Source organism: Lasiosphaeria miniovina, assembly GCF_030549165.1.
Source record: "Lasiosphaeria miniovina strain SMH2392-1A chromosome Unknown B0T26scaffold_3, whole genome shotgun sequence".
Classification (NCBI taxonomy): domain Eukaryota; kingdom Fungi; phylum Ascomycota; class Sordariomycetes; order Sordariales; family Lasiosphaeriaceae; genus Lasiosphaeria; species Lasiosphaeria miniovina.
Window position 1 is genome coordinate 3382388 of NW_026848222.1, and position 25929 is coordinate 3408316.

General features: G+C 56.0%; 8 protein-coding genes across 8 annotated transcripts; 4 read left to right on the forward strand and 4 right to left on the reverse strand.

Annotated features, from left to right (window-relative positions):
• Positions 1-1007: 1007 nt before the first annotated feature.
• B0T26DRAFT_851573 (uncharacterized protein) lies at positions 1008-3318 on the reverse strand (the record flags this gene model as incomplete). Its single annotated transcript, XM_060447646.1, has 2 exons — positions 2819-3318; positions 1008-2762 (listed from the first exon to the last, which is right to left on the reverse strand). The coding sequence occupies exons 1-2, from the start codon at positions 2861-2863 to the stop codon at positions 1008-1010; spliced, it is 1800 nt and encodes a 599-aa protein (XP_060298519.1). The 5' UTR covers positions 2864-3318.
• A 1053-nt stretch (positions 3319-4371) lies between these two features.
• B0T26DRAFT_630144 (uncharacterized protein) lies at positions 4372-5313 on the reverse strand (the record flags this gene model as incomplete). The annotated part of the gene is made up of 1 exon (XM_060436267.1): positions 4372-5313. A coding segment is annotated over one exon (942 nt), but the record flags the coding sequence as incomplete, so codon positions are not given.
• Positions 5314-7829: 2516 nt separating this feature from the next.
• On the forward strand, positions 7830-9404 carry B0T26DRAFT_642645 (uncharacterized protein; the record flags this gene model as incomplete). The annotated part of the gene is made up of 1 exon (XM_060437464.1): positions 7830-9404. The coding sequence occupies one exon, from the start codon at positions 7830-7832 to the stop codon at positions 9402-9404; it is 1575 nt and encodes a 524-aa protein (XP_060298521.1).
• A 2490-nt stretch (positions 9405-11894) lies between these two features.
• B0T26DRAFT_643571 (uncharacterized protein) lies at positions 11895-12131 on the reverse strand (the record flags this gene model as incomplete). The annotated part of the gene is made up of 1 exon (XM_060437547.1): positions 11895-12131. A coding segment is annotated over one exon (237 nt), but the record flags the coding sequence as incomplete, so codon positions are not given.
• Positions 12132-15943: 3812 nt separating this feature from the next.
• B0T26DRAFT_801339 (kinase-like domain-containing protein) lies at positions 15944-17596 on the reverse strand (the record flags this gene model as incomplete). The annotated part of the gene is made up of 6 exons (XM_060447021.1): positions 15944-15981; positions 16053-16078; positions 16137-16612; positions 16678-16893; positions 16954-17214; positions 17558-17596. 6 exons carry the CDS (start codon positions 17594-17596, stop codon positions 15944-15946), a joined length of 1056 nt encoding a protein of 351 aa, XP_060298523.1.
• On the forward strand, positions 17508-19169 carry B0T26DRAFT_851585 (uncharacterized protein; the record flags this gene model as incomplete). Its single annotated transcript, XM_060447647.1, has 2 exons — positions 17508-17653; positions 17714-19169. Exon 2 carries the CDS (start codon positions 17964-17966, stop codon positions 19167-19169), a length of 1206 nt encoding a protein of 401 aa, XP_060298524.1. The 5' UTR covers positions 17508-17653; positions 17714-17963.
• A 2316-nt stretch (positions 19170-21485) lies between these two features.
• Positions 21486-22125, forward strand: B0T26DRAFT_749977 (uncharacterized protein; the record flags this gene model as incomplete). The annotated part of the gene is made up of 2 exons (XM_060445167.1): positions 21486-21691; positions 21864-22125. 2 exons carry the CDS (start codon positions 21486-21488, stop codon positions 22123-22125), a joined length of 468 nt encoding a protein of 155 aa, XP_060298525.1.
• A 463-nt stretch (positions 22126-22588) lies between these two features.
• B0T26DRAFT_227793 (uncharacterized protein) lies at positions 22589-25520 on the forward strand. The gene is made up of 3 exons (XM_060433873.1): positions 22589-22710; positions 22813-23962; positions 24031-25520. The coding sequence occupies exons 1-3, from the start codon at positions 22662-22664 to the stop codon at positions 25172-25174; spliced, it is 2343 nt and encodes a 780-aa protein (XP_060298526.1). The 5' UTR covers positions 22589-22661; the 3' UTR covers positions 25175-25520.
• The last annotated feature ends 409 nt before the right edge of the window (positions 25521-25929 follow it).

Here is a 25929-nt window from a genome sequence, read left to right on the forward strand (position 1 = left end):
GCGTCGAGGCCATGTCCCTGTCGTGCTACCGCGTGTTGTTGCTGTGGCAGGTAGCGTTGGCAGCATGACATCCAGGCTAGCTGGAACTCTGTTGTACATGTAAATTGACATTGTTCATGGCATCTGGGAGATTATTCACTCGTACCAAGTCGAGGCTGTCAAGCAAGTCCCCTTGACACCAACTCCCAATCTCCAGACGTGTGACCAGCCAACTCAACTCCACCCCATGACCCGGACGTCCACGCACAAGCCCAGCTCAGTCCAGCTGCAGTCTCGGCAAGCGGATGGCTTCCGTCGGAGCTTTTTTGCCACTCGACGCCAAGAGGGCGTCGGCCTGGCGGCAATCTACCGAGTACCGACTGTGGATATTAGGCGGGCGCGGCAGATGGATAATTGGACCGATCCCGCCGGGCCAATCTCGCGCCCAACCCTAACTCGACGTGCAGAGGCCGAAGCAGGGCAGGGACGCTCGCCAAGGGTTTTGGTCTTATTGTCTCGTGTGGTGGTTCTAAATATACTGCGTGTTGCGATTGGCCGTGCCCTGTCTTGTCTATACTATGTGTATCCTGCTTGAGAGCTGGAGCCGAGTGTCGTCGAGACAGTGGTGAACGAGTGACCAACTACCAACTGAAGCGCTTGGGTAATGTTGAATAGGCGTGCAGAGTTGATTAATCACATTGGGCAAAAGAACGGCCATTCCGTTGCCGCGTTGAGAAAGGAGTAAGTGCGTAAGCTGTCTCGGCACGTAATTATCAATCATAATCACTAGGCCCCATGTTCACAGCCAAGGGTAGCCACGATTCGCGACTCACAGGCTGTTTCAAACACGAGCTGTGCCATCAACACACAAAGAAGTCCACCGTGGCACAGACAGCTGAATCACGCCTCCACCTGATTCTGCCCTACAAATTCCAAGCTCGCCTCGCCCTTCCGCGTCCCGCCTCTCCACGTCCCGCCTCTCCACGTCCCGCCCCTCCACGTCCCGCCCCTTTTATTTCCTTGGGTAACTACCTCCCCCCGGCCTTGCAGTCGCGCACGATAAACTCAGCCGCGCGCTCGGCAATGCCGTAGACGGCCGTCTGGGGATGCGCCGACAGCAGCACGGGCATGACGCTCGCGTCGACAACGCGCAGGTTGGCCGTGCCGTACACGGTCAGCTCAGGACTGACCACGCCGCCGAGCGCGCGCGGCAGCATGGCGCAGGTGCCGGCGGGGTGGAAAATGCTCACCGCCGTGTCGCGGACGTAGGACCGCCACTGGTCGTCGGACGCGCCGGCGTCGAGGGCCGGCTCGTACTCGGCGGCCCACAGGTCGCGCAGCGGCGCCGTGCCTGCGACCCGCCGCACGAAGTGCATGATGGCCACGGCGGCGGCCACGTCGTACGCGCTGCCGAGGTGGTTGGGGTCGATGGCCGGCGGCGTGTCGATGTCGGTGCATGTGACGTGTACGCGCCCCCGGCTCAGCGGCTGCATCAGCCCGCCCATGATGGTCACGAACTGCTGGCCGTATAGCGGGTCGTCGGGTAGCGGGTACCGCTTGATGCCGACGTTGGCGTTGGCGTAGATCAGCTCGACCTGCGGCACGGCGGCGTTGGCGAGAGAGGCCAGCTTGGCCGCCGTCACGGTGGCGGCCGAGGAGTTCGACGTCGGGCTTGCTGCGGCTGACTGCGTAGCGACAGCCGTCAGGGCGGCGGCGGCGGCCTCGCCAACGGTTTGCTCCCAGTTCGTGAAGGCGAACGAGGATAGGCTGTAGTCGAACATGGAGAGCCTGCCGGCGCGGAAGAGCGCCATCTGCTCGCCCGCGGCGGCCTGGTCGAAGCGCAGCCGGTCGTTGGACGTGTAGCCGTCCTTGAGCTGGTACGTGGCTTGCACCCGGACGTGGTCTTGGAGGTTTTCGCCTACGCCTGGCAGATCGACGATCTGGGCGATGCCGGCCGCGTCCAGCACGGCCTTTTGGCCGATGCCCGACAGCTCGAGCAGGCCGGGGCTCTGGATGGAGCCGGCTGACAGAATGACTTCGTTGCGCGCGTGGATGACGGTGCCGTCCTGGAGAGCCACGCCCGTGGCGGTGCGGTTGGGGGATGCAGGCGACGCGTCGAGGTTGATCTTGGCTACGCGCGTGTCCGTCATGATCTGCAGGTTGGGGCCGGCCGCGGGCAGGTATCCGTTGGCAGCGTAGGTCCGGGTGTAGGTCTTGGGATCAATCGTGTTCGGCTGGAACATGGCCCCGAGCGGATTGCCGCCCAGCGACTCGAGGTTGAGGGGGACCCCCAGGCTGCTGAGCGTTGGGATCCACAACTTTGCGTGCTCGGGTACGTAGGGGTTGATGATGGTCTTGATGGGCCCGGCGGTGCCGACTCCTGCGGTGCCGCCGTAGTCGAGCGACGGAGTAAATGCCTCGACCTTGGCCATAGCGGCCACCATCGACTCCCAGTTCCAGCCGGGGTTGCCCAGCTTCTCCCACGCGTCGTATTCGGGGGCACTGGCCCGGTCCCAGACCATGATGTTGAGGCCCGAGCTACCGCCGAGCATCTTGCCTCTGTTGACTCGTGTGACGCGGTTGTTCAGGCCCGCCTGCGGGACAGACGCAAAGTTCCAGTCGAGGCTGGTTGCAAAGGCCCTGCCGAACAGGCCAGGGATGTTGACATTAGGGTCGTCGAGAGCCGAAGCACCGGCCTCGATCAGCAAGATGGCCTTATCTGGGAGGGTCTGGCTCAGTCGCGTGGCCACGGCGGCGCCAGCTGTGCCGCCGCCGACGACAATCTGGAGCTGGTCAGCGTGACTAGTCTAGACTTGGACATCATATAGCGGTGGCGCACGTAGTCGTAGGCCGCTTGGGCCTTGTTATCATATACTGGGGCCATGCCGATTATTAGGTTGGTAGGTAATTAATTAGCTGAGGCAAAACAAGTTGAAATGACAGTTAAAATAAGCTAGACGTCGACGAGAGGAAGAAAGAGAGTTCCTTCTAGCTAGCTAGGGACGGCTGGCTTTTAACCACAGCCCCCATGTCCCTGTCGTGAATCCTTCGACATGTTATTGATATCCCAAACACTAGAGCTAGTCGAGCTAGTTCGAGATGGATGCAATACGCATCCCGGCTCGGACGCACCATTGAGGAATCATCACTCTGCAGAGTAAGCGTGGGCGGGAAAGATGCCGCCCTTGATTCGCCATCAAGTGAAAGGCGGACACTTTCACGCTTAACGCGATGTGCGTGGTAGCGAGCAACTGCAAGGAACCGTCTTGGCAGCTGACTGGAAAGTCCGAGGTGGGATCCAGCGGGCGAGAGCGGTGTCCCGGAGAAGCACGGATTTCTAGTGCCGCAGCCACTAAAACCTGAGCTGGACAGCGATTGGATCCTCGACGGTATATGTAAGCCGCATTCCGGATTGTTCGGCTGAAGGACCACAACCCCACACCGCCACTTAGCCTTGACGTATACTTGCCGCCGCTTAGCCTTGACGTATACTTGCCGCCGCTTAGCCTTAACGTATACTTGCCGCCGCTTACCGGACCTCCTTCGGACTAGACCCACTTAGGGGTGTCGCGGCCTGTCTGTCGGAGATCCAATCTCGACTCGGATGTATAAACCTGTTGCCCGGGTTTCGACGGCACGGCGAATTCGAACGAGGCGTGGCCGGACACATAACAGAACAAAAGAAATCGAATAGAGGGCGATCACAGCCGAGCAGCCGCGCCCCCAGTGCCCCCAGTGCCCCCAGTGCCCCCAGTGCCCCCAGTGCCCCCGGTAACCCCGGTGCCCCCAGTGCGATTGAACGAAGGGCTGTGTGCCGTAGAGGAAGACGGATTCGAATGACGGCTTATTTAAGTAGTTATATACGACCAATTGTCAACAGCCAAGGGTCAGAACAATCGAGTGGCAAAAGTGGCCGAGCGGCACTGGATTGAGGGCCTATTCTAGGTCTATTCTAGTAAGTCGTTATCACCACCTAGCCCGAGGGCGCCCCTCCTCCGCCTGGAACACTGATTGGCCGAGATTCGAGCGTGCGGCCACAAGTTCGAACCCTGGCCGGGGTAGCCTACGGCTGGTTCTTCATATTTTTTTTCCTTTTGGAGGGGTGCTTCTGGTGCTTCGGGGCGAAGATTTTTCCGACCTCGAGCGACCCAGAGGGGGTCAAGGTCTGGGACGAACCTCTGCTGAACCCGGGGGCGTGGGGGCTGGGCGCAAGGCGAGGCCAAAATTCGGAAAGAAGGCTGAGATGAGAATGGCTTCTAGATTCATGAAACGTCCTGCCACTGAGCATCAGGATCTAGGGGTGTTTTACGGAAAAGAAAAGATGTCATCGTCTCCCCATCAACATTTAAAATCCCTATGCCCGTGCCCCAGCCCAGCACTCAACTTCCCCCTCTCCCTCTCCACACACGCATCAAGAAACCTCCCCGGCAGCGCCGCCAGCTCGCGCGGCTTACCCTCGAGCACCCTCGCCGCAGCGCTCCGATACTCTGCATAGAAAACATGCCACAACACACAATCATCCGCCTGCTCGGCTAGGGGTAGCGGGAAATACGGATCGTTCTCGAAGAACGCCACGACCAACTGCGCGACTAGCGCATCCGGGTGCGCCACGGCAACGGCCTCGTCCCAGGCCGTGCAAAGGTTGAAGTCGAGGACCCAGATCCTCGCCGCCGTTCTACTCTGATCATCACCGCCGAGCACAAACTCCACATCGTACCCGTCGACATTGGCGCCCCAGTGCATGGCAGCCAGCGCCGCGCCGACGGCCGCCGCGTACTGTGCCACCGGCAGCCCCAAATCAAGCATCTGGTCGAGGTGCAGGTTGAAGTTGCGCAGCGTGAAGTTGGCAGCGGGCACTTGGCTCCCCCGCCGCCTTCCCAAATAGATGCGCGCCAGGCAGTCGCGGTTCGTCGGGCTCGCGCGCACGGCAGCCTGCGCGGCGGGCGGACAGTAGAGTGTGACCAGCGCGTCGCGGGCGCATTTGGGCAGCGCCGGGATGCGTTGTGTGAGCAGTGCTGCGGCGGGGAGCGGGAATGTGGTGTCGTCTGTGGTTGAGGCTGGGAAGAGGTGCGCGTGTGTTGTCCACCAGGTTTTGCTGTTGCTGGTGTCGTGCAGGAGGAAGGACACGACGCTAGGGACGCGGCATTCGAGAGGCTGTGGGGATGGTGATGATGGTGGTGCATTGAACGCGGCGTAGACCCTGACGTGTGCGCCGTGGTCTGTGGCGAGGGCGTCGGCGAAGCCGGGCCGCGCGACCTTGACGGCGTAGTCGAAGGTCGGCCGCTCAAAGACCAACCCGCACTGCCCGAAGCCGATCTTGCGGAAGCCTGCCGCTTCGTTGCGGACGCTGTTCGGGCCGGGTGGGGTGGTGGCTGCCGGGCTGGTGGCTGTCGGGCTGGTGGCTGTCGGGCTGGTGGCTGTCGGGCTGGTAGCTGTCGGGCTGGTGGCTTTCGGGCTGGTGAGTGCTTGCAGTGAGAGGAGGCTGTAGAGGGTCGAGGATGGGGTTGCATTGTCGCCGGGGGTGGTGTCTCTCTGCTCGTCTAAGAGCGCCGAGAGCCGCTCCGTGAGCTCCATGTCTACTGTCTTGTCCTGAGAAGATGAAGCCATGGTGGTTGGCTCGTTCAGATCCGTGTCGTTGTATGCGGTGAACTAAGAGAAGCTGATGAATTTTAGAGGACTTGTCGGGGTACGTCGAGGTTGAAGGGCATTATAAACCATGGTCCTCAAACTATGCGTTCAGCCAGGCTTTGGGACGGGAATAATAGAGTAGAAAAGAAAATATCCGTTCTAGGATTATATCTCCTTCCAATCTACGTCTACCTGATTGGAAACGTCATGCTGCTACGGTCAGACCCACAAGGCCCTCGGCCGAGGCAGGTGGATCCAGGCAACAGTCAGATCAAACTCTTACAACATATTCATTTTGCTGCTGCCTGGAGAAATAGATGCATTAATTTCCGGCGAGGGATAAAGTCACTGGTTCCTGCTCAAACTACCATTGCGAACCCCAGCCCAGCGGTTTAGCACTGAGGGAGATAAGGCAACGCTTCTTGTCAACCAACCTTCACCGAACCCACAACACGTAGTCCGCTGAGGATAAGCGTCTTGGCGGCCTCCAGTTCCTCGGGCAAGCAATTCCACGCAATCTTGCCAATACCGACACGACGGCACACCCCCAGCCAACCTACCCGCTCGTGGGGAACCACAATCATGGGGTAAGCCACAATGTATGTTCCGGTCTGCCCATCTCCCTCGTGGCCAATCCATAGCAGCAACTCGGGGGTGGCTGGCACTCTAGTCTTTACGGCCGACTCGCCAGACCTTCGGTCGCAATATTTGGCATGTTTCCCCGACTGTCGGCGGCGCTCGGCGCGTGAGTGAGTATTGGTCATCATTTTCAACACCTCCGAGTCCGGCGGCCAGGCTACCTGGCCCAAGGTTATGATAACCCGTGGAGGAGTTCCGACAAAAATGGCCTGCCCTTCCAGGTCACGTCAACATCGACGACCTGGGCACTCCACATGAGCGTGGTATCCGATGCGCAGTTGAAAGTGAACCACACGAGTTCACCTCCGAGTCCCCCGTGTACCAAGGGTCGCCCTTCTCTACCTAGATTCTTGTTAGTATGCTTGATGGTAATCTAGCTCCACGGCGGTTTCTGGTCGTCCTAGAAAGCCTCGGGCCCATGACTGCCCCTATCAATCCACCAGGAGAGATAGAGCGGCAGGTCCCTCTTCCACATTCCAAGCACGGGCTCGTCTCTGGTGATTCTCTGGTTCAGCGCAACAACAGCGGCCATGAATGGCAGAGAGTCGGCTTGAAAGGTTAGGGCGCGCGACGAGTGATTGAGCATCCATCACCACCAGGTACAAACCTTGTTATGCACCGAGCTAACACTGCCGCTAATGGGGCGGAAGCTCGGCAGTGGTAAGCTGGCCGTTGAATTGCGCGGGGTTGGTTTGGGTCGAGCGTTCTGCGGTTGGCAGGAGAAGAGTATTCGGGACGATAACGGTTGCAGTACCAGAAAAGGGTTGTTGGGCTGGAGGAGTTTTGGGTTGATAAGATAGGAGGGGATATATACACCAAGTCGGGGCTGCCCGTCTATCCTCGGCCCCACCTCCCCAAAGTTCGAGCTTCAACGACGGGGGCTTGAATTAATTAACATGTAGCTATATCTTGGCAAATTTGAAACCATGTCGAACAAAGACTGAGTCTAGCTTTTATTGCGGCATAATCCAAGCGTTATTGTGATTTGACAGTTATTGAACTCGACTTTTCATTGAGAATGCAAGACACTTGTTAGACATTGAAAATGACCAGACATACCATACCTCCCATGCTTTATCTGCTTTAAGGTTGTCTCTCACCCTCTTGTTGTCTTTCACCGTCTTGTTGTCTTTCACCGTCTTGTTGTCTTTCACCGTCTTGTTGTCTTTCACCGTCTTGTTGTCTTTCACCGTCTTGTTGTCTTTCACCCTCTTGTATTCCTCACTTTCATCATCCCAGATTAGACGAATTCTTGAGAGATGGCATAAATACAGAATGTCGATAAGAAATAGGGGTTGTAAAGGAATAAGGAAACGAATCCTTCCGGGAGATCTGCATCGACGGCCGCTCGGTTAAGTTGAGCCACGGCAACACGCAACCTTTGGCAGGGAAATTTGGCAATTCCTGGTAAATGTCGCGTCTGGTCAGCTTAACCGGGCGGACGGATTTTCGCAATTATTCCGTCTCAACACATGCGGGGGCTGCGGACAGTGATTCATGAGGGAAGCGTTAAATATCCTCGATATTCCAGCAATTTGCCCTATCTTATGTGCTGGTGTGAAATTCCACGTGCTACAATCACGATGAAGTATGCCACGACTGCTAAGGCCGTGAGCTGCGTGCTGGCGGCTCTCATAGCCCACGCCTCGGCCGCAGACACACCATACTACTCGCTGAGCACGACGCCGTCGGGGCCCGTCTCGCAGGCGCACGTGCCGCAGTTCGTCAGCTACTCGTTCGAGCCGGCGTTCTGGGGCGAGTTCTTCGGCGAGCCCTCCGCGCCGCGCAACCTGACGTTCGCGCTGCTGAAGCACCTGCACGAGCGGGGCGCGCGGCCCATCATCCGCGCCGGCGGCATCACCATGGACAGCATGGTGTTCGACGCGTCCCAGGCCCTCTCGGCGGTGCGCACCGAGAACGCCAAGGGCGGCATCTACCGCACCACCATCGGGCCGGCCTTCTACGACAGCTGGGACAACTTCCCCGCCGGCACCACCTTCGTGTCGACGCTCAACTTCGGCAACGACTCGCTGGCCATCGCGCGCGGGCTCGCCATGGCCTCGCACGCGCGCCAGGCGCCCAAGATCGCCTACTACGAGCTGGGCAACGAGCCGACCAACTACCCGGCGGGCCGGTGGCGGCAGAACACGTCAGCGTACGTGGCGCAGTGGCGCGAGTTCACGGGGCGCATCGACGCGGCGGTGGTGGGCGCCAGCCTGGGCAAGTGGTGGGCATCCTCCGCGACGACCGACGTGACAGGGCTGCGCGTGCGCCCGAGCGACCTGATCCCGGCCGGCATCAACAGCACGGGCGAGGTCGGCCAGTACTCGATCCACTCGTACGCGTTTGCGACGTGCGACCAAGCCCGCGCCGCCCGCGCCACCACGGCCAACCTGCTCAACCACACGGACCTCACGCGGTACGCCGACGTCGAGATCCTGCCGTCGGCGCGCGCGGCCATGGATGCGGGCGCGGCGTGGGTGGTCGGCGAGTTCAACTCGATCGCGTGCAGCGGCAAGCCGGGCGTGTCGGACACGTTCGCGCAGGCGTTGTGGGCGGCAGCCGCGTCGCTGCTGTACGCGGCGCGCAACGCCACGTCGGTGCACCTGCACCAGGGCGCCACGCTGGCCTTTCAGAGCGACCAGCAGCTCAACACGCCCGGCGACGACGGCTCGCCCGGCTTCAGCAGCTACGCCCTGTTGTACCCCGTGGCGTCGTCCAAGCGCGGCCCTGCCCGCGTCCTGCCCGTGTTTGTCTCGCAGCTGCTTGTCGCCGAGGCGCTAGGCGGCGGCAGTGCCCGCATTGCTGCGCTGGCGACACCCGTCGGGGTCAAGCCGAGTGAGTTCGCTGCGTATGCCGTGTTCGTGGGTGGGAGTGGAGCGCCGGTGAGGCTGGTCGTCTTGAACTTGAGGCCGTACTATGCCGGTCAGGGGGCGGCGGTGGGGGCGCTAGTGCTCGATGTCGGGCCGCATCAGGGCGCCACGGTCAAGCGCATGACTGCCCCGTCGGTGGACGAGAAGGACGCCGCTAAAGTCACATGGGCTGGGCAGTCGTTTAGGGATGGCGACGCCGTGGGGAATGTCACTGTCGAGACTCTGGGGCCCCGTGGGCAGGTGGTGGTTCGCGACAGCGAGGCTGTTTTGGTTACGTTCAGCTGAGAAGGAACACGTAGAGAAGATTCGGCTGGTAATTAGGTAGACAGGCAGTTGTTTCGTCTATCCAACCGCTGCCGTGCCTCGGACATTTGACCTATGGTATTATGGCGCGAGAGTTACCGACGCGCCCGGCACCAGTGCAGCCGCCGCCACGAAGCAGGCTCCGCGTGGGTCTTTTTATTTTCGTGCTAGCAAGGAGGGAAAAGCGACAGAGAAGCTGCAGAAGCCGACGACTCACCCAATGGTAGGCGCGTGAGGCTGGTTCGGGGGCGGGGTATGCCGGCCAGGGACCACACCCTTCCGAGGGGACAGAAGACCACCACTAACCCAATGAAAGGCGCCTGATGCTGATTCAGTAGCGGGAGGTGCCGCCCGACTCACCCCCCGAGGGACCACATCCAAGTCAAACCAGGAACCTACCTTCAGCTACCTACCCATACAGTCTCCCCCGACACTCTTTTCTGGCCGAGTCCGTATTAATCGCAGATCCTGAGCCAGGGGTGAGCCGCACCGAGGGCCGCCTGAACCGAGATGAGTCCAAGGAATTTGCACAGGCTACCTAGAATTGCCATAACCATGGATGGGGAGGTGTGCCCAGTTTTGTGACACCTTCCCCGTGAATGCAACGGTCGCTTCACTTTGCCCCGTAACTGCCGTTCCCTCTATCCGAGAAATCACCGTTACGGGTCAATTGAGGAATGGAGTGGGAAGAGACGTAACAAGTGGCTTTGGCATTGTGAGCCAATACAGAAGAGGGCCGGAGAAGCTGCGCGGTAGATTGACCATCCGATCAACTAGGCTGATAGGTTTGAGCCCAATAATTGTGGACGTACAGCATACCAGCCCTCTACATCCCGAGTACTTAGTTCTTGCCATACTATGGCGTACGATTTATGGTCGAATATCTCCAAAAGCCTCTCAATCCTTAATTACGACATGCTTTGGTTATGCTTGTTCCGTTAATTAATGTCCTTCTGTACATCCTGGCAACAGTTAATGGAGCACGATTTCATTGCACACTGCGGCAGAGATTCCCAACCTCGGGCATAACTTCAAAACCCCTCGCCATTTCTTAAGTGTCAGAGTATCTTTGCACAAGTGTGGCGTATTGAGTTGCGAGCAATGCGGATGGAGGGAAGGATCAGGGATATTATGTAAGGGGTTGCGGAAATGCGTTGCAATTTGCGCTACCTAACAAAGTTAGAATCCTTGGATAATGAGGAAAGGACAAGAGAATGAAAGGAAGGAGAGACGCAAGCTTAATATACACAACCGTGGTGTTGTGAGGAGAAGGTCCTGGAAGCGTCGGGAATGTTGTGTGCGTTGGCGTTACTTAACAATCTGGGAATAGCCTCAGGAACTTGACCCACACGGCCGAGGATTGCCGCGGCCACACAAGGCTTGGCCCGTTGTGTTCTCTATCACGAGGCCGTGATACGCGCGGAGTATGATCATCGTGGTTCGAACGAGACGGCGGAGTTTAGCGGCGGCTTTGAGTTAGAGGAGAGATTGAAGTTGTAGGCCTGTGAGTGGAAGATCGGGGGGGTGTATAAGGTAGGATTGTACGTGTTAGACGACAGTGATGGCTAAGAAAAGGCGAGGCGAGAGGGGAGTAGCGCTGTGGGTGGTCCAGATGATGGACAGGTAGCGGCAAGTGCGTGTAAGCGCCAGCATGTCAGAAGTAGGTTCACATTAGTGAAAGATGCTGAGGATAATTTTGACAGGTACTAAGTGAAGAGGGTGCGCTGCAGCGGTTTATGTTTGGTCGTTATGGTTTGGGTGAGCGGAGATGATCTTGGAGATAATTTTGCTAAACAGGCTTGCACCGAAGGGAAGGCGGTTTATGCCACAACAAAGTCGATGCAACGGAGAATAGGGTTTAGGTGTTTCAGTCACGGAGGTTGATTGGATTCGACCTGCTAGCGCAGAAGATCACTATTGCACACGCAATATAATCAAATGCAGGGCACAGGAAAAGGAAAGATCATGGCCGGGCGGGGGCTTTCCAGTTAGCTTGTCTTGAACGTCAGGTCAGACAAGCATGCCCGCCATGCCGCCTAGTTGAAATGAATCGTCTTTGGCGCTGTAGACTAACTAACCAACTGGCCTTGTGGCTCGCTCGCCCCTCCTGACATCTTCCATCCTTCATAATGGCCGAATGTAATACCACCCAGTGTTGTGCTCACATAATTCTCAACCAAAGCAGTGGAAATAATTGGCGCCCTTGTATACGCCTTCCTCTCCCGTGCCGTCGCCCTTACGCGAATCAGGCACGAATGTGAAGTTTGAAGAATAGGATATATCGGGAAGTGTGGATAGATGTGAATGTGGATTACTTTGTTGCCATGCCAGTTGAGGGCCATCGTGAGTAGTTTTTGCGGTAGGGTGCGATGACCGACTCTATCGCAGTTCAATGTTTGTAGGTTTATAGGGATTTGTACCATGGTGTAGGCCTTTGGTTTATATCGTCATGTGGATGGTGCGGGCCTTATGTTACCCATGATAGTATTTGATTACTTGCTGGCATTGTTGATTCGGTTTATCTGCGACGGAACGCGTGTGCTGCTCTTCGGCAGCCTCGCCTAGTGCTCCGAGCGCCTGATCGCTATCACGTACCACCTCTTCGAGCCAGAAAATGACACGATTGGCGCTGGCATAAATCTTGGCCATGAGCTGAACCTGCCGTCCCCTCTCGTCTTTATCTTGCTGATTGATACAGGCAGCGTCTACTCATACGATTAGTTTCAGAAAGCAATCTCGGAGATGTAACAGGGCCGCGTACAGGTTTACCGTGACGAGTAAGCAACGCTTGCTTCTGATGGGAAGAGAATCATTCTCAGCCTAGATATAAATAGGTTGTAGGTTATCTATAGTGTCAAGCAAGGCCGACGGCGGAATACTCACCCTTGTTGACGTCCTCGTACGACTACTCTCCTTTGTCGGATGGTGGTATTCGTCTGCTTCGCCTATTACCGTATTAAGACAAAAACGCGCCTATATAATGCCGAATCTTCGAGTATCCTCTCCAGGAATTCAGCCAAGGGACGCGTCTGTGCGAGGCCTTATCTTATGTATGTGGCTGGACTACTCCATTAGGGTAAGGAAATGTGATGCAAGGACGGATAAGCAAACGTAATGTTAGGATGAGCGAAAGTGATGTTAGGATGGGCACGGCAATGTAATGCTAGGATGAGTGAAAGCGATGTGCTAGAATACAGACGGATAGTAGTTGTTGTTCCGCATCTAAGTGGGAGGAACATCCTCCAAAGAAGCATATCGGTGCTTGATTAAGGTCACGTGCCGGGGTCTTGTGGCGCGGCGTGCAAAGATCTCGGTGCCAGCGCTCCGAACAACCCAACTTTTTTGTTGCGTGGTGGGGTCACGACCCCACAAGGCCACTACACGCATTGGCGACTAGCCGCACAACGCGGGGCATATCTTTTAGCCTACCGCGCTGGCATCGCTTACTTTCTCGAGCCGAAGGCGTTATAGAGCCACGGATTAGTTGCTGTGGCGAGAACAACTCGGCCACCAGATCAAAAGCACAGGTGCCTGGCTTTGTTGCCAAGTGGTCAGAGGGTATAAATGGGTACCATTAGTTGTCACCACAACAATTGCGAACCGGCTGAGGACCATCTCAGTGAATTTAATTAATCAAAGCACTTTATACATTATCAGAATCGTTCCTCTAGTCCGTGGCATAGTTCGTGTTACGATCCTGGTTCAAAGGTGCAGAGGGCGTTGCCCGCCCGCTGCGGATTGGCTGGAACGGCACTTAGGGTGGGGCTCTCGCTAAGAGAAGGTGCATCCAATTAGGGAGTGCTCAGTGGGGCCATTGCCAAGGTGCACTGAGCATGGCTGAGCTCAGTAGGATCAGTGCTGAGACCCACTGAGCGCACTGAGCAGGGAGCTCAGTGGGGATCAGTGCGTCTAGGACTGAGCACGACTGAGCATGTAAGGCAGGAACTCTGATTGGTTGCTCATAGTTCTATATAGGAGCTGGCAGCACGCTCTCTCTGGAGAACGGTTCTGCAGCTATCAATGCATCTGGTTAAGCATACATTGGTTGTGTGTTGAAAGCCTGTCTTTCGCAATCTGTGCACGATACTCCTTGTCTCCTGTCATCTCCTACCTGCCGTCCAGACCCCCACAATCCTAGGCCGGGCCTAGCTCCGTGGACCTGTTGTCCAGATTGTAACAGTTCGAAGGATGGTCCTGCTAGCTGCGCAGCTAGGTACGGGCATAACGCAGGGTTAATAAATGAGGGGCACGAGAGCTCACCTAGAGCGTCGAAGAGAAAAAGGTCCTAATCCTAGGCTAAGATAGCCGTAGCACGTGATTCGCCACTTGTCTTGCCACTTGCCTCGCCACCTACCTCGCTACCTAACCACGCAGTAGAAAGATGCCCGAGATTCAAAGCGGAGCGGTGGTCGTAGAGATGTTGTCACGGTCGCCACAGGGCTGATGTGACAGGATTGATTCTATTGGCTGCATTGTGCTTAGGGTGTGGCCTGTGCGCACTGAGCACCACTACCTATTTCTCCGCGCCCTGCGCGGACCCGGCGATAGATTCCTTTCTCTTCCTTAGCTTTAAATCCACATTCGTTGCTGCCTTCAACCATTGACATCCCTACTGCGTAAGGCGGGCCGTCACAGATGTAAATTTTTCTATAAATTAACCTAGCCTCCCACACCCTTCCTATGGCACGCTATAATAAAAAATTATACAAAATAGTCTAAGTGTTCTTTATCGGATTCCAGAGCCGGATAGTTTCATCGAGTGATCCCAATGCCATCATTTTCGAGTTGTGCGAGAAGGCGACTGAGTAGATGGGGTCCACCCGATGCCAGTAGCTTCGTGTGACGGCCCGCCTTACGCAGTAGGGATGTCAATGGTTGAAGGCAGTAACGAATGTGGATTTAAAGCTAAAGAAGAGAAAGGAATCTATCGCCAGGTCCGCGCAGGGCGCGGAGAAATAGGTAGTGGTGCTCAGTGCGCACAGGCCACACCCTAAGCACAATGCAGCCAATAGAATCAATTCTGTCACATGAGCCCTGTGGCGACCGTGACACTTCGAGTCGTGCGAGAAGGCGACTGAGTAGATGGGGTCCGCGGAGCGTCTGCTGGAGCTGTCCTGTAGCCGGATCCCAGAGCCGGATTGTTTTATCGACAGATCCCGATACCAATAGCTTCGAGTCGTGCGAGAAGGCGACTGAGTAGACATAACCCGCGTGGCCCTCAAGCGTCTGCCGGAGCTGCCCTGTAGCCAGATCCCAGAGCTGGATAGTTCCATTGAGTGATCCCGATACTAGTAGCTTCGAGTCGTGCGAGAAGGCGACTGAGTGGATATAGCCCGCGTGGCCCTCGAGCGTCTGCCGGAGCTTCCCTGTAGCCGGATCCCAGAGCTGGATAGTTTTATCGGTAGATCCCGATGCTAGTAGCTTCGAGTCGTGCGAGAAGGCGACTGAGTAGACATAGCCCGCGTGGCCCTCGAGCGTCTGCCGGAGCTGCCCTATAGCCGGATCCCAGAGCCGGAGCTGCCCTGTAGCCGGATCCCAGAGCCGGATAGTTCCATCGAGTGATGCCGATGCTAGTAGCTTCGAGTCGTGCGAGAAGGCGACCGAGTAGATAGAGTCCGCGTGGCCCTCGAGCGTCTGCCGGAGCTTCCCTGTAGCTGGATCCCAGAGCCGGATAGTTTTATCGGTAGATCCCGATGCTAGTAGCTTCGAGTCGTGCGAGAAGGCGACTGAGTAGACATAGCCCGCGTGGCCCTCGAGCGTCTGCCGGAGCTGCCCTATAGCCGGATCCCAGAGCCGGAGCTGTCACGGTTAATAGGTTTTGAAGGACTGTTGCCAACAATATACCGTATTGATTTAGTGTAAAACTAAGCTAAGGAAGAAAAAAGGAAAAAGAAGAAGAATCGCGAATTGTGCGATCAGTAGAAAAGGTTGTCGGCGGGGTAGCTCGCAACCACGTGACCAATGCGCTAGACCTAACTGAGCTCATCGGGAAGTGACGTCACACGGCAATGCGATAAGGAACCCGAAATGCGCTGTGCCGTGACAGGAGCTGCCCTGTAGCCGAATCCCAGAGCTGGATAGTTTTATCGGTAGATCCCGATGCTAGTAGCTTCGAGTCCTGTGAGAAGGCGACCGAGTAGATAGAGTCCGCGTGGCCCTCGAGCGTCTGCCGGAGCTGCCCTGTAGCCGGATCCCAGAGCCGGATAGTTCCATCGAGTGATGCCGATGCTAGTAGCTTCGAGTCGTGCGAGAAGGCAACTGAGTAGATGGAGCTCACGTGGCCCTCGAGCGTCTGCCGGAGCTGCCACGTGGCTGTGTCGCTGCTTGTGGTGCCACCATTCCTGAGGAGCGGCTGTACGGTGGCTACGTGTCCCCTAGCGGTATTAAGAGCAGCTGTACAGTCGTCATTATCCTCGGTAGTAGCGTCTGGCAAGGCCTCAGCCTTATCGGCATAGCTCCAAGCGGCTGACGGCTCCGAGGCAATAGCAGTATTCCAACCCGCTCCCGCCAGTGGTTCTCGCCTAATAGGGCGTAAGATTAGCTGGGTACCCGGGCCTATCTGGAGGTTGCTTGCAGAATCAGTAATATTCGAGACCTGTGTCGTCATCCCTCTATCTTCGTCAAACAAACTATTTCTAGAAGATTGGTTCGAAGACCTAAATAATTAGTGCATTTTAGCGTTGCTTTGCTAAACCTATGAGCTGCAAAACTTACCCGCTATGAGTAGCTAGGATCGCCGGTGCGCTCGATGTATGAGGTCGAATCCAATCATGGAGCAGGGCTGCGTTCGATTCCAGTCGCTGGGCGACCAGCGGTCGTAACAAGGCACGAATGAAGGCCGCCCCGTCTGGGCTGATATTGCGATCCTCTAGCCGGCTCTGGGGCAAGTGGAGCTCTGGATGCCCACAGTATTGGAATATACTCACAGGGGTTGGAAATAGGTTGGTCCCCATTAGTATACGGAAGCTCATTACGCCCAGAGCCCACATGTCCACAGCTGGGTAGCTGATATTAGCGCTACTCTCTGGCAATCCCCAACCTAACAGCTCCGGTGCCATATATCCTAGAGTACCGACCCCGACTGCCGTGTTGGTCCCGGCCTCCAGTGGCTTGCTGATGCCAAAATCTGTGAGTCTGACCCACCAGGCTAGGGACCCATCGTGTATCGGAGATTGTTGGATTAAGACGTTCTTATTTCGGAGGTTAAGAAACTGACTATATTGCATGGCTATTCGGCTGCCCTGTGTTTACGCACCTGGGGCTTTATGTCGCGGTGAGCAAATCCCTCTTTGTGCATGAGCTTTAGGCCCTTCGTAACTTGGCTGATGACGTGGCGGCATTCGTCTTCAGGTAATGGCGGACTGCCTTGGAGGTATGTCTCTAAATCGCCTTTCGCCAGATACTCCATGGCAATACACAAGGAGTCATCCGACAAGTACCATCCCAACGATTTTACAAAGTACCTAGAGTACTAGCGGTATAAGTTAGTACGAGCCGTAAGGGCGTAGCAATATTCCCGAGGGAAACGAACCCTATCGTGAGAAAATTTGATCACGATTTGCAGCTCTCGGACGTAGCGCCTTCTCCCGTTTCCTTCTTGGAGCGGGATCATTTTCACCGCCCGTTGAGTATAGAGCCGACTGCCGCTGATGCATTTCTGCAGAAATACTCTGCCCTGGCTGCCATAGCCAATCGGTTGTTTCTCGCTCTTCCAATATTCCAATCGGCGTGGTGATGACGGTGGCGCATCAGGGCCGTCGTAGAGGTGAACCACGACGCGCTTCTTTGGAAACTAGGTTTCCAGTCTGCAGTCCCGCACATGGGCTGGCAGTTCGTCCTCCATTGCGGTGTAGATCTTGGGCTTGGACTGTCTTAGCAAAGGTTTGGATGAACCTCCTGGACTGAAAAAGAACTGTGGTCTGATTAGGCCACATCAGGCTCAGCTCGCCGATTGGAGAGCAAACTCGTGAGGGGGTGGCGGTACAGGGAGGGGCTAACATTAATGCGGTGCCGCAGCAGCTGCGGATTGCGCCGAGAGGGGCTTAGCACCGACAGAGGCAGGTGCTACTTTCCAGTCAAGGACTTAGGCATTTGCCCTTTCCACACCCCCACTCTCTTTAGCGCCCAAGCCTTACGCCCAGGTTCAACTCGATCGTCTTTAGTCGGATCGTCATGGCCGAACTCGCGTTTGGTGTTACTAGTATTCCAGGAGTGCTCGATATATGCATAAAGTAGGCACCCAATCTCTCCTCGTGACGGAGAATCGCAAAGATTAACCAAGAGGGCTGCAGGAGCGTAAAGGCTCTACATCAAGCGTGGGATACCTACCGGCAAGCTGACGTTAAAATGGATGAAATGATTGTTCGCATCCAAGTATGCTTGGCGCGAATTCTTAGCTAGCTGGAGGTGGCCAAGGAGCTCGAAGGCACTACCACTGTTGAGCATAGGCATCTTCAGAAGCGGGTCCTCGATATCCTCCTCGCTAATTTGGAGGTCGCCACGCAAAGATTTGCAAGATTTGCCCCGCCTGGACATTTGGGAATGGCAGGGAAGCTAAAGCTGGTATTTCTAAAGGATGCCTTTGAAGAGACAATAGCGGAACTGGAAAGTTGGCAGAGGCTATACGAACCTTCTTGGTTCTACTGGATTAAACTTGCTTCTCCGGCTGTCGACAAGACGCTCAACAACGCCATTGAAGCCGGACCTCTAGCTGTATCCAATTTCAGCCTAGCTGCCCGAAATTTCCGCAGGGCATTTAAAGAACCCGGCCCGGGATCCCAGAGCGTCTTCATTGCCAAGGAAGGATTGAATGACTATACCGGGACGGCCATCCCGTTCCATCTAGCTACAGTGGCTACCGCCGTAGGGGTCACCCAGCGGCTCATTGTCGACGTGGTCGCTAGCGGGGCGGTACAGACCAAAGACGTGCGCGACTTTGCCCGCCGTCTTCGGCAATCAGATCCCTTCATCTCGGGACTCTTGAGCTGCAAAGGCGTTGTGCGGCACGCCAACAACGCTGGCTTCTCTCTTCTCTTTCGCGTTCCAGAGGGGTACACGATCGTCCGGAGCCTTCGGCAACTGCTTCTGTCGGGCCAGCCCCATGACTCACTCTCTGACCGCCTTGAAATGGCGAAGCAGCTTGCCAATGCCGTCTGCTACATTCACATGTACGGGTTCGTGCACAAGAATATCAGGCCTGAGACGATCCTGAGCCTCGGCAAGACGGACGAGGGTAGTATTCCGAGCACGTTATGCTTAGTCGGCTTCCAGGTTATCCGAAATGTCGACGGGAGGACATGCCCGGCGACCGACCAGGGTTGGGAGACTAATCTATACAGGCATCCGCTGCGGCAGGGAAACAACGTCGACTACTTCGTTATGCAGCACGACATATACAGCCTCGGTGTATGCCTTTTGGAGATCGGGATGTGGGAGAAGTTTGTCACGTACGACGGCCCTGACGGTGCGGCGCGGCCCTCCAAGGCTTTGGGTCTCGCCAGAGATGGGCTGGAGCTTCACAACGCCTCTGAGCTGAAAGACCACCTCGTTGCTCTCAGCTGTAGCAGCGCCTTGAGGGCTAAGGTAGGCACCAAATATAGTAAAGTAGTCGAGATGTGTTTGACTTGTCTAGACGAGGACAATATGTACTTTGGCGACAATCGAGAATTCCAGGACGAGGACGGAGTGTCGGTAGGTGTAAGGTTTATTGAGAAGGTTATTGGTGTTATCAATGATATCTCTATTTAAACAAGGTACGCAAACTCATTTCGCCGGCCACGCTTCACTCCCTTTCCTCCTATTCGTGCAACTACAATATTCACAGGAATAGTGCTTACGACACCTCGTACTACTATTAGTAATGCAGGAGAAGCAGTGGTATCACAGATCTCCCCTGGTACATGCGGAGGATTTGGCATTTGGATGGTAGAAATTCTCCTCTCCCAGATCTCACACGAGCGGTATTGAGGATGCTGGAGCAGATTAGTTATGTGCTATACGGTGGTGTTCCATAGTGAGAAGAGGGAAAGATAGTGCGTTGACTGGAAGGACGGAGTAGTGGCTCAGCTTCGCAGGTGTTTGGACAGAGACTGTCTTGGAAATATAGGAATTTAAAGTTCTGCATACAGGTCTGGATGCCTCCTGTAGGGGTGATTACAATGTAGAGGTATAAAATCACGCACGGCAGTATTTGAAGAGAGGGTAGCTCTTTCAAAAGTTCCCCTTTTCCCTTGCCTATTGTTGGAACAACGCGCTAGTCAGCCACAGAGGTGGCGGTGGTGGCGCATACACCAGCCACACGGGTGACGGTGGAGGCGCAGGCGCCCGGATTTCCACATACGTGGTCTACGGCCGCCTCTTTCTTCTAGATACACAGACATAACAATAAACACTTGAACCACCAGTTTTCGGCGTGCAGTTACGCCCTGGTGCTTCCAGTACCGTACCTGGTGATTCCAATACCGATATTCTTAAGCCCGCCTACTATTCCCCAATGTATATTCGACCACTAAGGTGCAAGATATAAACTCTACGTAACGGGTATTTAGACAGCTAACCACGTAGTCTCTAGTCGTCTTTACGCACTTCCTAAAAAATTATAATGATTTAAGGTAGATATTTTGTAGATACAATATTTAGAAATGGGTCACCCCCATCCAAAACCTGTCCCTCGTCGCGTAAAGTTAATTTTTTATGGTTCAGTGAGCTGGAGGTAAGTAATGGCAAGCCGAAGGTGAGCCGAGGGTGAAGCGAGCCTGATTTTGGCCTATCTTTGGATGAGGCTTAATTTTTGTAGAGACCGACTACCTCAACAGCCACTCCCGACAAAGTTTTCCGGCCAAATCCGTATTAGGCTTGGAACCTGAGCAGGAGCTGAGGCGCACTGAGCATCACCCTGAGCCGAGGTGAGTCCTAGGCATATCTAAATTGATCTAAGTAGACTTAACCCATAACGTCCATTTTTCTTAAGGGTGCAAATAGTTACTGTTATCAAGCCAACTAGAACCACCATATATACTCCAACTTATCTCTATTTATCTTTTCAAAAGACCGAAGTTCCAACCAAAACGGTGGAACGGTCGACAAGAACCTCTTTTTTAACACTCTGGCCTCGGCTGTCGACTACCTCCACAATGTCGTTGGTCTCGTTCATAACGACATTAGTCCCACTAACGTCATGGTTGGCCCTGATGGCGCACCCACCTTGATCGACCTAGGCCCAGCCCATCCCGATAGCGAAGAAATGCTTGCAAATGTCCCGTATGTTGCTTTCCTCGTCCTCCTCTCCTCCTTCCGAGATTAGAAACTAGCTGACAAAAGGCGAAAAGATTCGAGTGCTGGGGGGACGATCCCTTGGATATGGAGCCTGAGACGTACTTCGTTGTCTCCTTGACCGCGTCTCCAACGTCGAGAAAGTCGCGAGACATCGCTTCCCTAAATCATCTGCGCACATTCAGTCTAGCCACGTGAACTCAGCCCCAGAATTGGGTAACCGACGAGCCGTCCTGGGCTGTTGCACGGGTTAACTGCAAGCTGATGGTCTAAGGTGTGCTTGTTACACATTGTAATCTTGATCTCAGTGAGCACAGCAGTGCGATACTGACAATATGGTAGGTGATAGAGCGGTTTGAACTACCTCTTTATCTAGCTGGCGCCTGGGAAAGAACAGTCGTGCAAAGAGTAGTAGACGGATCGAACCACCTCTTTACAGCTGGGAAAAGATCAGTTGTCCAGTAGGCAGACATGACTACTACAGCGCAGAATCTCAAACGGAGAGTAAATACGTCAGCTACCGGGTCTATTTCTTGGGGCCGCCTTTTTTTTCGGAGGGAGGGGATTGGAAGTGGGACTAAAGATCGCGGCTAGGCACGCGAGCAAGGAGGGTGCCGGTAACACGGCCATTGCGGACGCGGAAGCCGTGATAGCGGAGCAGGTTGGGGTGCGGCGGAGAACGCGCAAGTTGCTCCAGCTACTTGATCTCGTGCGCAAACCACCGTGCCACGTTGTTCTCTCCGGGTTGGGCGTCCAAGTTTGTGATCCACGGCCGGTCTGATCTACAACGTCATGCTCAGCGCCTTTCCCGTCCAGCGCGAGTTCAGCAACATGAGCAGCCTGCACAAGGCGCTGCGCGTGTCCGAGCCCACCGGGATCCAGCGCTTCAGCTACTTTATCTCGGTGCCGCTGCGGTACGGCCTCCCATTGTACGGCACCTCAGCCCTGCTGCACTGGCTCATCTCCCAGAGCCTCTTCTTGGCACGCATCACAGCCGTGTATCCCGACGACAGCGTCGACTTATAGAACTCCTTCTCCACCCGCGGATGTAGCCCGATTGCCATCTTCATCAGTGAGTCGAATTCTCTACGTCTAAATGCCACTGCTGCGGACTGCCATGGATCATTATCAGAGAATCGGATACTGACTGGACTCGGTGCGGGGTTGCAGCCTTCATATTGGGCTGATGGCGGTAGTCGGGATTGTGCTCATCGGCTTCCGCACCTACGACGGAACGATGCGGATGGTCTCCATAGACAGCGGGGCCATCAGCGCGGCCTGCCACGCTCTGGAAGGAGGCTGGGAGAGTGGCTATGTGCTCCCGGTGGAGTGGGGTGTTTTCAAGAGCCGACCAGGTGTCGGCAAGTGCGCCTTCACAACTGCGCCAAAGCACGAGATGCGCGATCCCGTCCCCGGGAGTTTTTACATTTAGGTAATTGTGCATCTAGTGACGGGGGGGTAAGTGGTCCAGGGAAAAGGGGCTTGTTTGTATTATTTTGTCAACTCTGGAAGAGACTCCAGGAGTCCAGTTAGATTTATCAGGTGATTACAGCAAGAGCTCCATTGTCCAACATACCTCGAGTGGTTGTCCATGTGATCAAGAGATTCATCCTCATAGGTGGCAGAAGGCAGCGCGGAATAATCAGACTGTAGAGCAAGTTGAGACTGGCTTATTCCCGAAGTCTCGGAGCGGCCGCCGACGATCATCTGTGCGCTCGGTGGCACAAACAACCCCAATCGGGCAGGTCGGTGTGCAATTCGAGACTCCTCTGCGGGATGGATCGCGCCGTGCCTAGTGCTGATGGAGGGTGGGCTTGGCGCAGCGACAGGGGGTCGAGCCTCGTGCTAGGCTTAATTATCGTGGGCGTCCTCTTACTGACGCGTCGCACTTGAGCTGAAAATTCGTGCCGTCAACTCTCGAAATATCTTCAACATGCCCTGCTTGAGCAGTTCAATGGCCGATTGACGATGACAGCGATGGAGAACGAGTTTGAGTGGCTTGCGGACCTCTCCAAATGTATGGAATCCACACCCAGAATGCGCTAGAAGGTCGTCAATGGACAGCCCCTGGGCCCTGGTGGATATTATCTGATTCTAACCTTCGATCAAAACTGAACAGGGCAGTGCTTCACCACGTGCGAGCTGTCGCACCCCGCCAAGTCGCTCGACTTTGGCAGCGATGGCTTCACCGCGTCACTGACTGACTGGCACGAGCTGCTGCAACTCACGCGCCCAGACGCGACGTGCGGTGTCGTGAGCCTGAGAGGGCGTTTCCCTGATAAGGCTGCTTCCATCCTCTCGCGTGCCCAGCGCCGCGACGACAGCGGTAGTAAGGGCACCTTTGGCACCAACCTCCTCCCGCCGGACCCGGCCTTCCCGGACGTCGAGCTCGGTGAGCGTAAAGCGCAGGGCTGGGTCAACTTCCGCTGGCCCTACACCCAGTACGAGCTCCTGCGAAGAGACCGCGTCACCGGCGACATCATCGACACGGGCAGCTTTGAGGCCATCTCCTTCGTGAGCAGGGGCACCCTCTTCCAGATCAACCGCCTCAAGTGGAGCCATGGTAGTTCACTCAATGAGTACGACCATTATGCTAGCACTTATGGCAAAAAGGATGACGACGCCCGCGACGTTGCAACCGCAAGATTCAGAGTCGGCGGCTATGTAAGATTCGCCTGTCCGTGTTCCAGTAAAGACGGAATCCCCGAACCGGATGCCTTCACCGTCGAAACTCGCGGCTCCCTTCTCTGCTGTACAAGCGCAAAGTACCAGACGAGAGTCGAGGTTGGGCTTACTGAGAATGGCGTGCCTCAGCGGCTGACGCCACGCCAGATATCGGATGGCTCCAGTGAGCAGCAGTGGATCGACCTGTCGTCTGAACACAGGGTTCAGATCCCCGCGGGCGAGGCTGCATATCTCGTCTCGACGTATGCGCTGCGGAACGACGCGGAGGACGATGGGAGGGAGTGCAGCGCTGAACTGCCCGACGTTCTGCTCGATTACCTAGGCGTGAGTCGCGACTCGGTAAATATGACGGATCGCCTGTGGACCGCGCTTTGCGCCACCAACTACGAAGCAGTAGAGGCCGTCGAGTTTTGCATCGTGGGCAGATGCGTTGAGCAGGTCCTCGGCGTAACCTCCATTCCAGCCTGGCAACCCCCGTTAAGTAATCACTCGCAAGAAGGACGCGAACAACCCTCCCGGATGCCTGAGAGAGCGCTGATAGCGAACATAATGAACTTTCAATATGTTGATGTCCAAAGCGCATTGTACGATCCTCTTTCTTTTGTGTCTTGGAGAAGACATGCCGGCGCAGCTGACATCTGATTCCCGACAGCTACCAAATCCGTCTTCTGGCCAAGATACACAGCTTCATTGAGACGCGGAAATTTGAACGAGACTTCCTTCAGCAGTTCCGAAGCCTAGACGACATACGAGATGCCTACCTTGTACGGTTGCGAGAGGCGATCCGCTCGACCCTAGCCTGGCTGTTCGCGACAGACCTCAAGCCCGGGCGGCTGCTTCTTGCTGTGCACAGCGAGCCGACGGAGACCAACGCGCACGGTGAGCCAGCCAACTCTGCCAACGCCGCCAGGATGGAGAAGTGCATCCCCAGCAGAGAAGCATTGAACTCGCGGGACACGTCGTACAACCGTGGCTGCTATGCGACCATGGCGGCGTGGTATGCGACCAAGATGTGCCCCGAGGCCATCACGCCGCAGCTCGTCGACGAGATCCTCTTTCCCAAGCTGCCGGTCGCGTACCAGCTTGGTGTGGACCGTGCAAACCGCGACAAGCAGCCAACCTCCAAGAGCAACGTGCTGCAATGGCTCCACTTCAGCTGCATTCTGCTTCTTTGCGACGAGCTCGGGTGGGACGAGAACGCCCACCGCCGCCAGCCCCCCCAGCCGCACTCCTCCCGGGAGGATGAGACGTACCCAGAGATGAGGTTGCCGGACGTTGAGGAGACGCAACAACGGTTCGAGAAGCAGGTGTCGCGGCTCAAGACGAGCCAGGCTGATGGGTGGGGGATGGAGCACGAGGAGTTGGACCGCGTGCTGATGCTGGCCGAGGAGATGGGACTGGACCGGCTACAGAGCATGGGAAACAAGTCGTACAGTCTGGCCGTGTCGCGGGCTCGCCAAACTCGCCGCCGTATTATCGACCGCAAGCGCACCACAAAGTTCAACACCGGGCCGACGAAGAACTGGATGACTGCACGGGAACTCAGCAACGGCCCCTGGGAGCTGCTCTGCACTAACCACGAGGCCTACCTGCGAGTCACCGACGAGGCCAACGTGATACCTGCTCGCGATCGCCTGTTTGAGTTTCTGCTGTCCGACTATTCCTTTATGGCGTCGTGGGACAGGGCCGATGCAAATATGGTCGGAAGGTGGTGGGACATGCAGCCCGTGGCCATGATCTGCGGAACGCTGTTAGACCTGAAGATCGAAGGTCAGTCCTTGAACACCAGTCCTTGAACACCTTTTTGTTCGGCTGAAAGAACTGGCTGCTAACGCCGTCGAAAGGCAAACTGCAGGCCGCCAAGAGCAAAACGCCGCCTGCGAAAGACGAGCCTCCAGTCGACGGAATGGCCCAGTCAATACCAAACCTGAGGGCCGACACAATGAACCTCGACGGGACTAGCGGTGTCGTCGCGCGACTCGATGTCAATCAAGCAGCCCTGGTCACGGCGCTGGTTCAGCAGCTGAGGCAGTCGATGGAGGAGTCCATGAGAACACAGATCCACGAGATGCGCCAGCTGCTCGGCCCAGATAGCGACAGGGCAGAGTCGGTCAAGGCGTTCGAGTGGGTGACACAGAAGCCGTCTCCAGTCTACTATCCGGTGATTTCTCCAAGGACTCTGCCAAGACATTCAACAGTTCTCTAACACACCCCTTGTAGGACTGGTGGGTACAATCCCTCGACGACACCCCAGACGTATACCACTACACGCATTCGCGGGACCTGGGCCTGCGGAAAGCGCTCGAGCACTACCTCGAGAGCCAGAATGCCGAGCACATCATCAAGCAAAACCCGGGGTATAGCGTCGCCAACGTCCCAAACTTGGTCGGCGAGGCCGATCTCTCGCTCATCGACGTCTTTGACGTCTTCCAGGACGGCCCGGGCGGGTTCTTCTTTTCTACCAAGCGGCGGAAATGCCAGCCCCCGATGACTGTTGCCCCGCTGGTGTTGAACGCGAAACCGCCATCGATACACTCGGGGACGGCACTCA

Coding starts and splice junctions, on each gene's coding strand:
- B0T26DRAFT_227793 (XM_060433873.1), top strand. CDS start 22,662: ATGACAGCGATGGAGAACGAGTTTGAGTGGCTTGCGGACCTCTCCAAA. Junction 22,711..22,812: donor GCTTGCGGACCTCTCCAAAT/GTATGGAATCCA, acceptor AAAACTGAACAG/GGCAGTGCTTCACCACGTGC. Junction 23,963..24,030: donor GTTGATGTCCAAAGCGCATT/GTACGATCCTCT, acceptor GATTCCCGACAG/CTACCAAATCCGTCTTCTGG.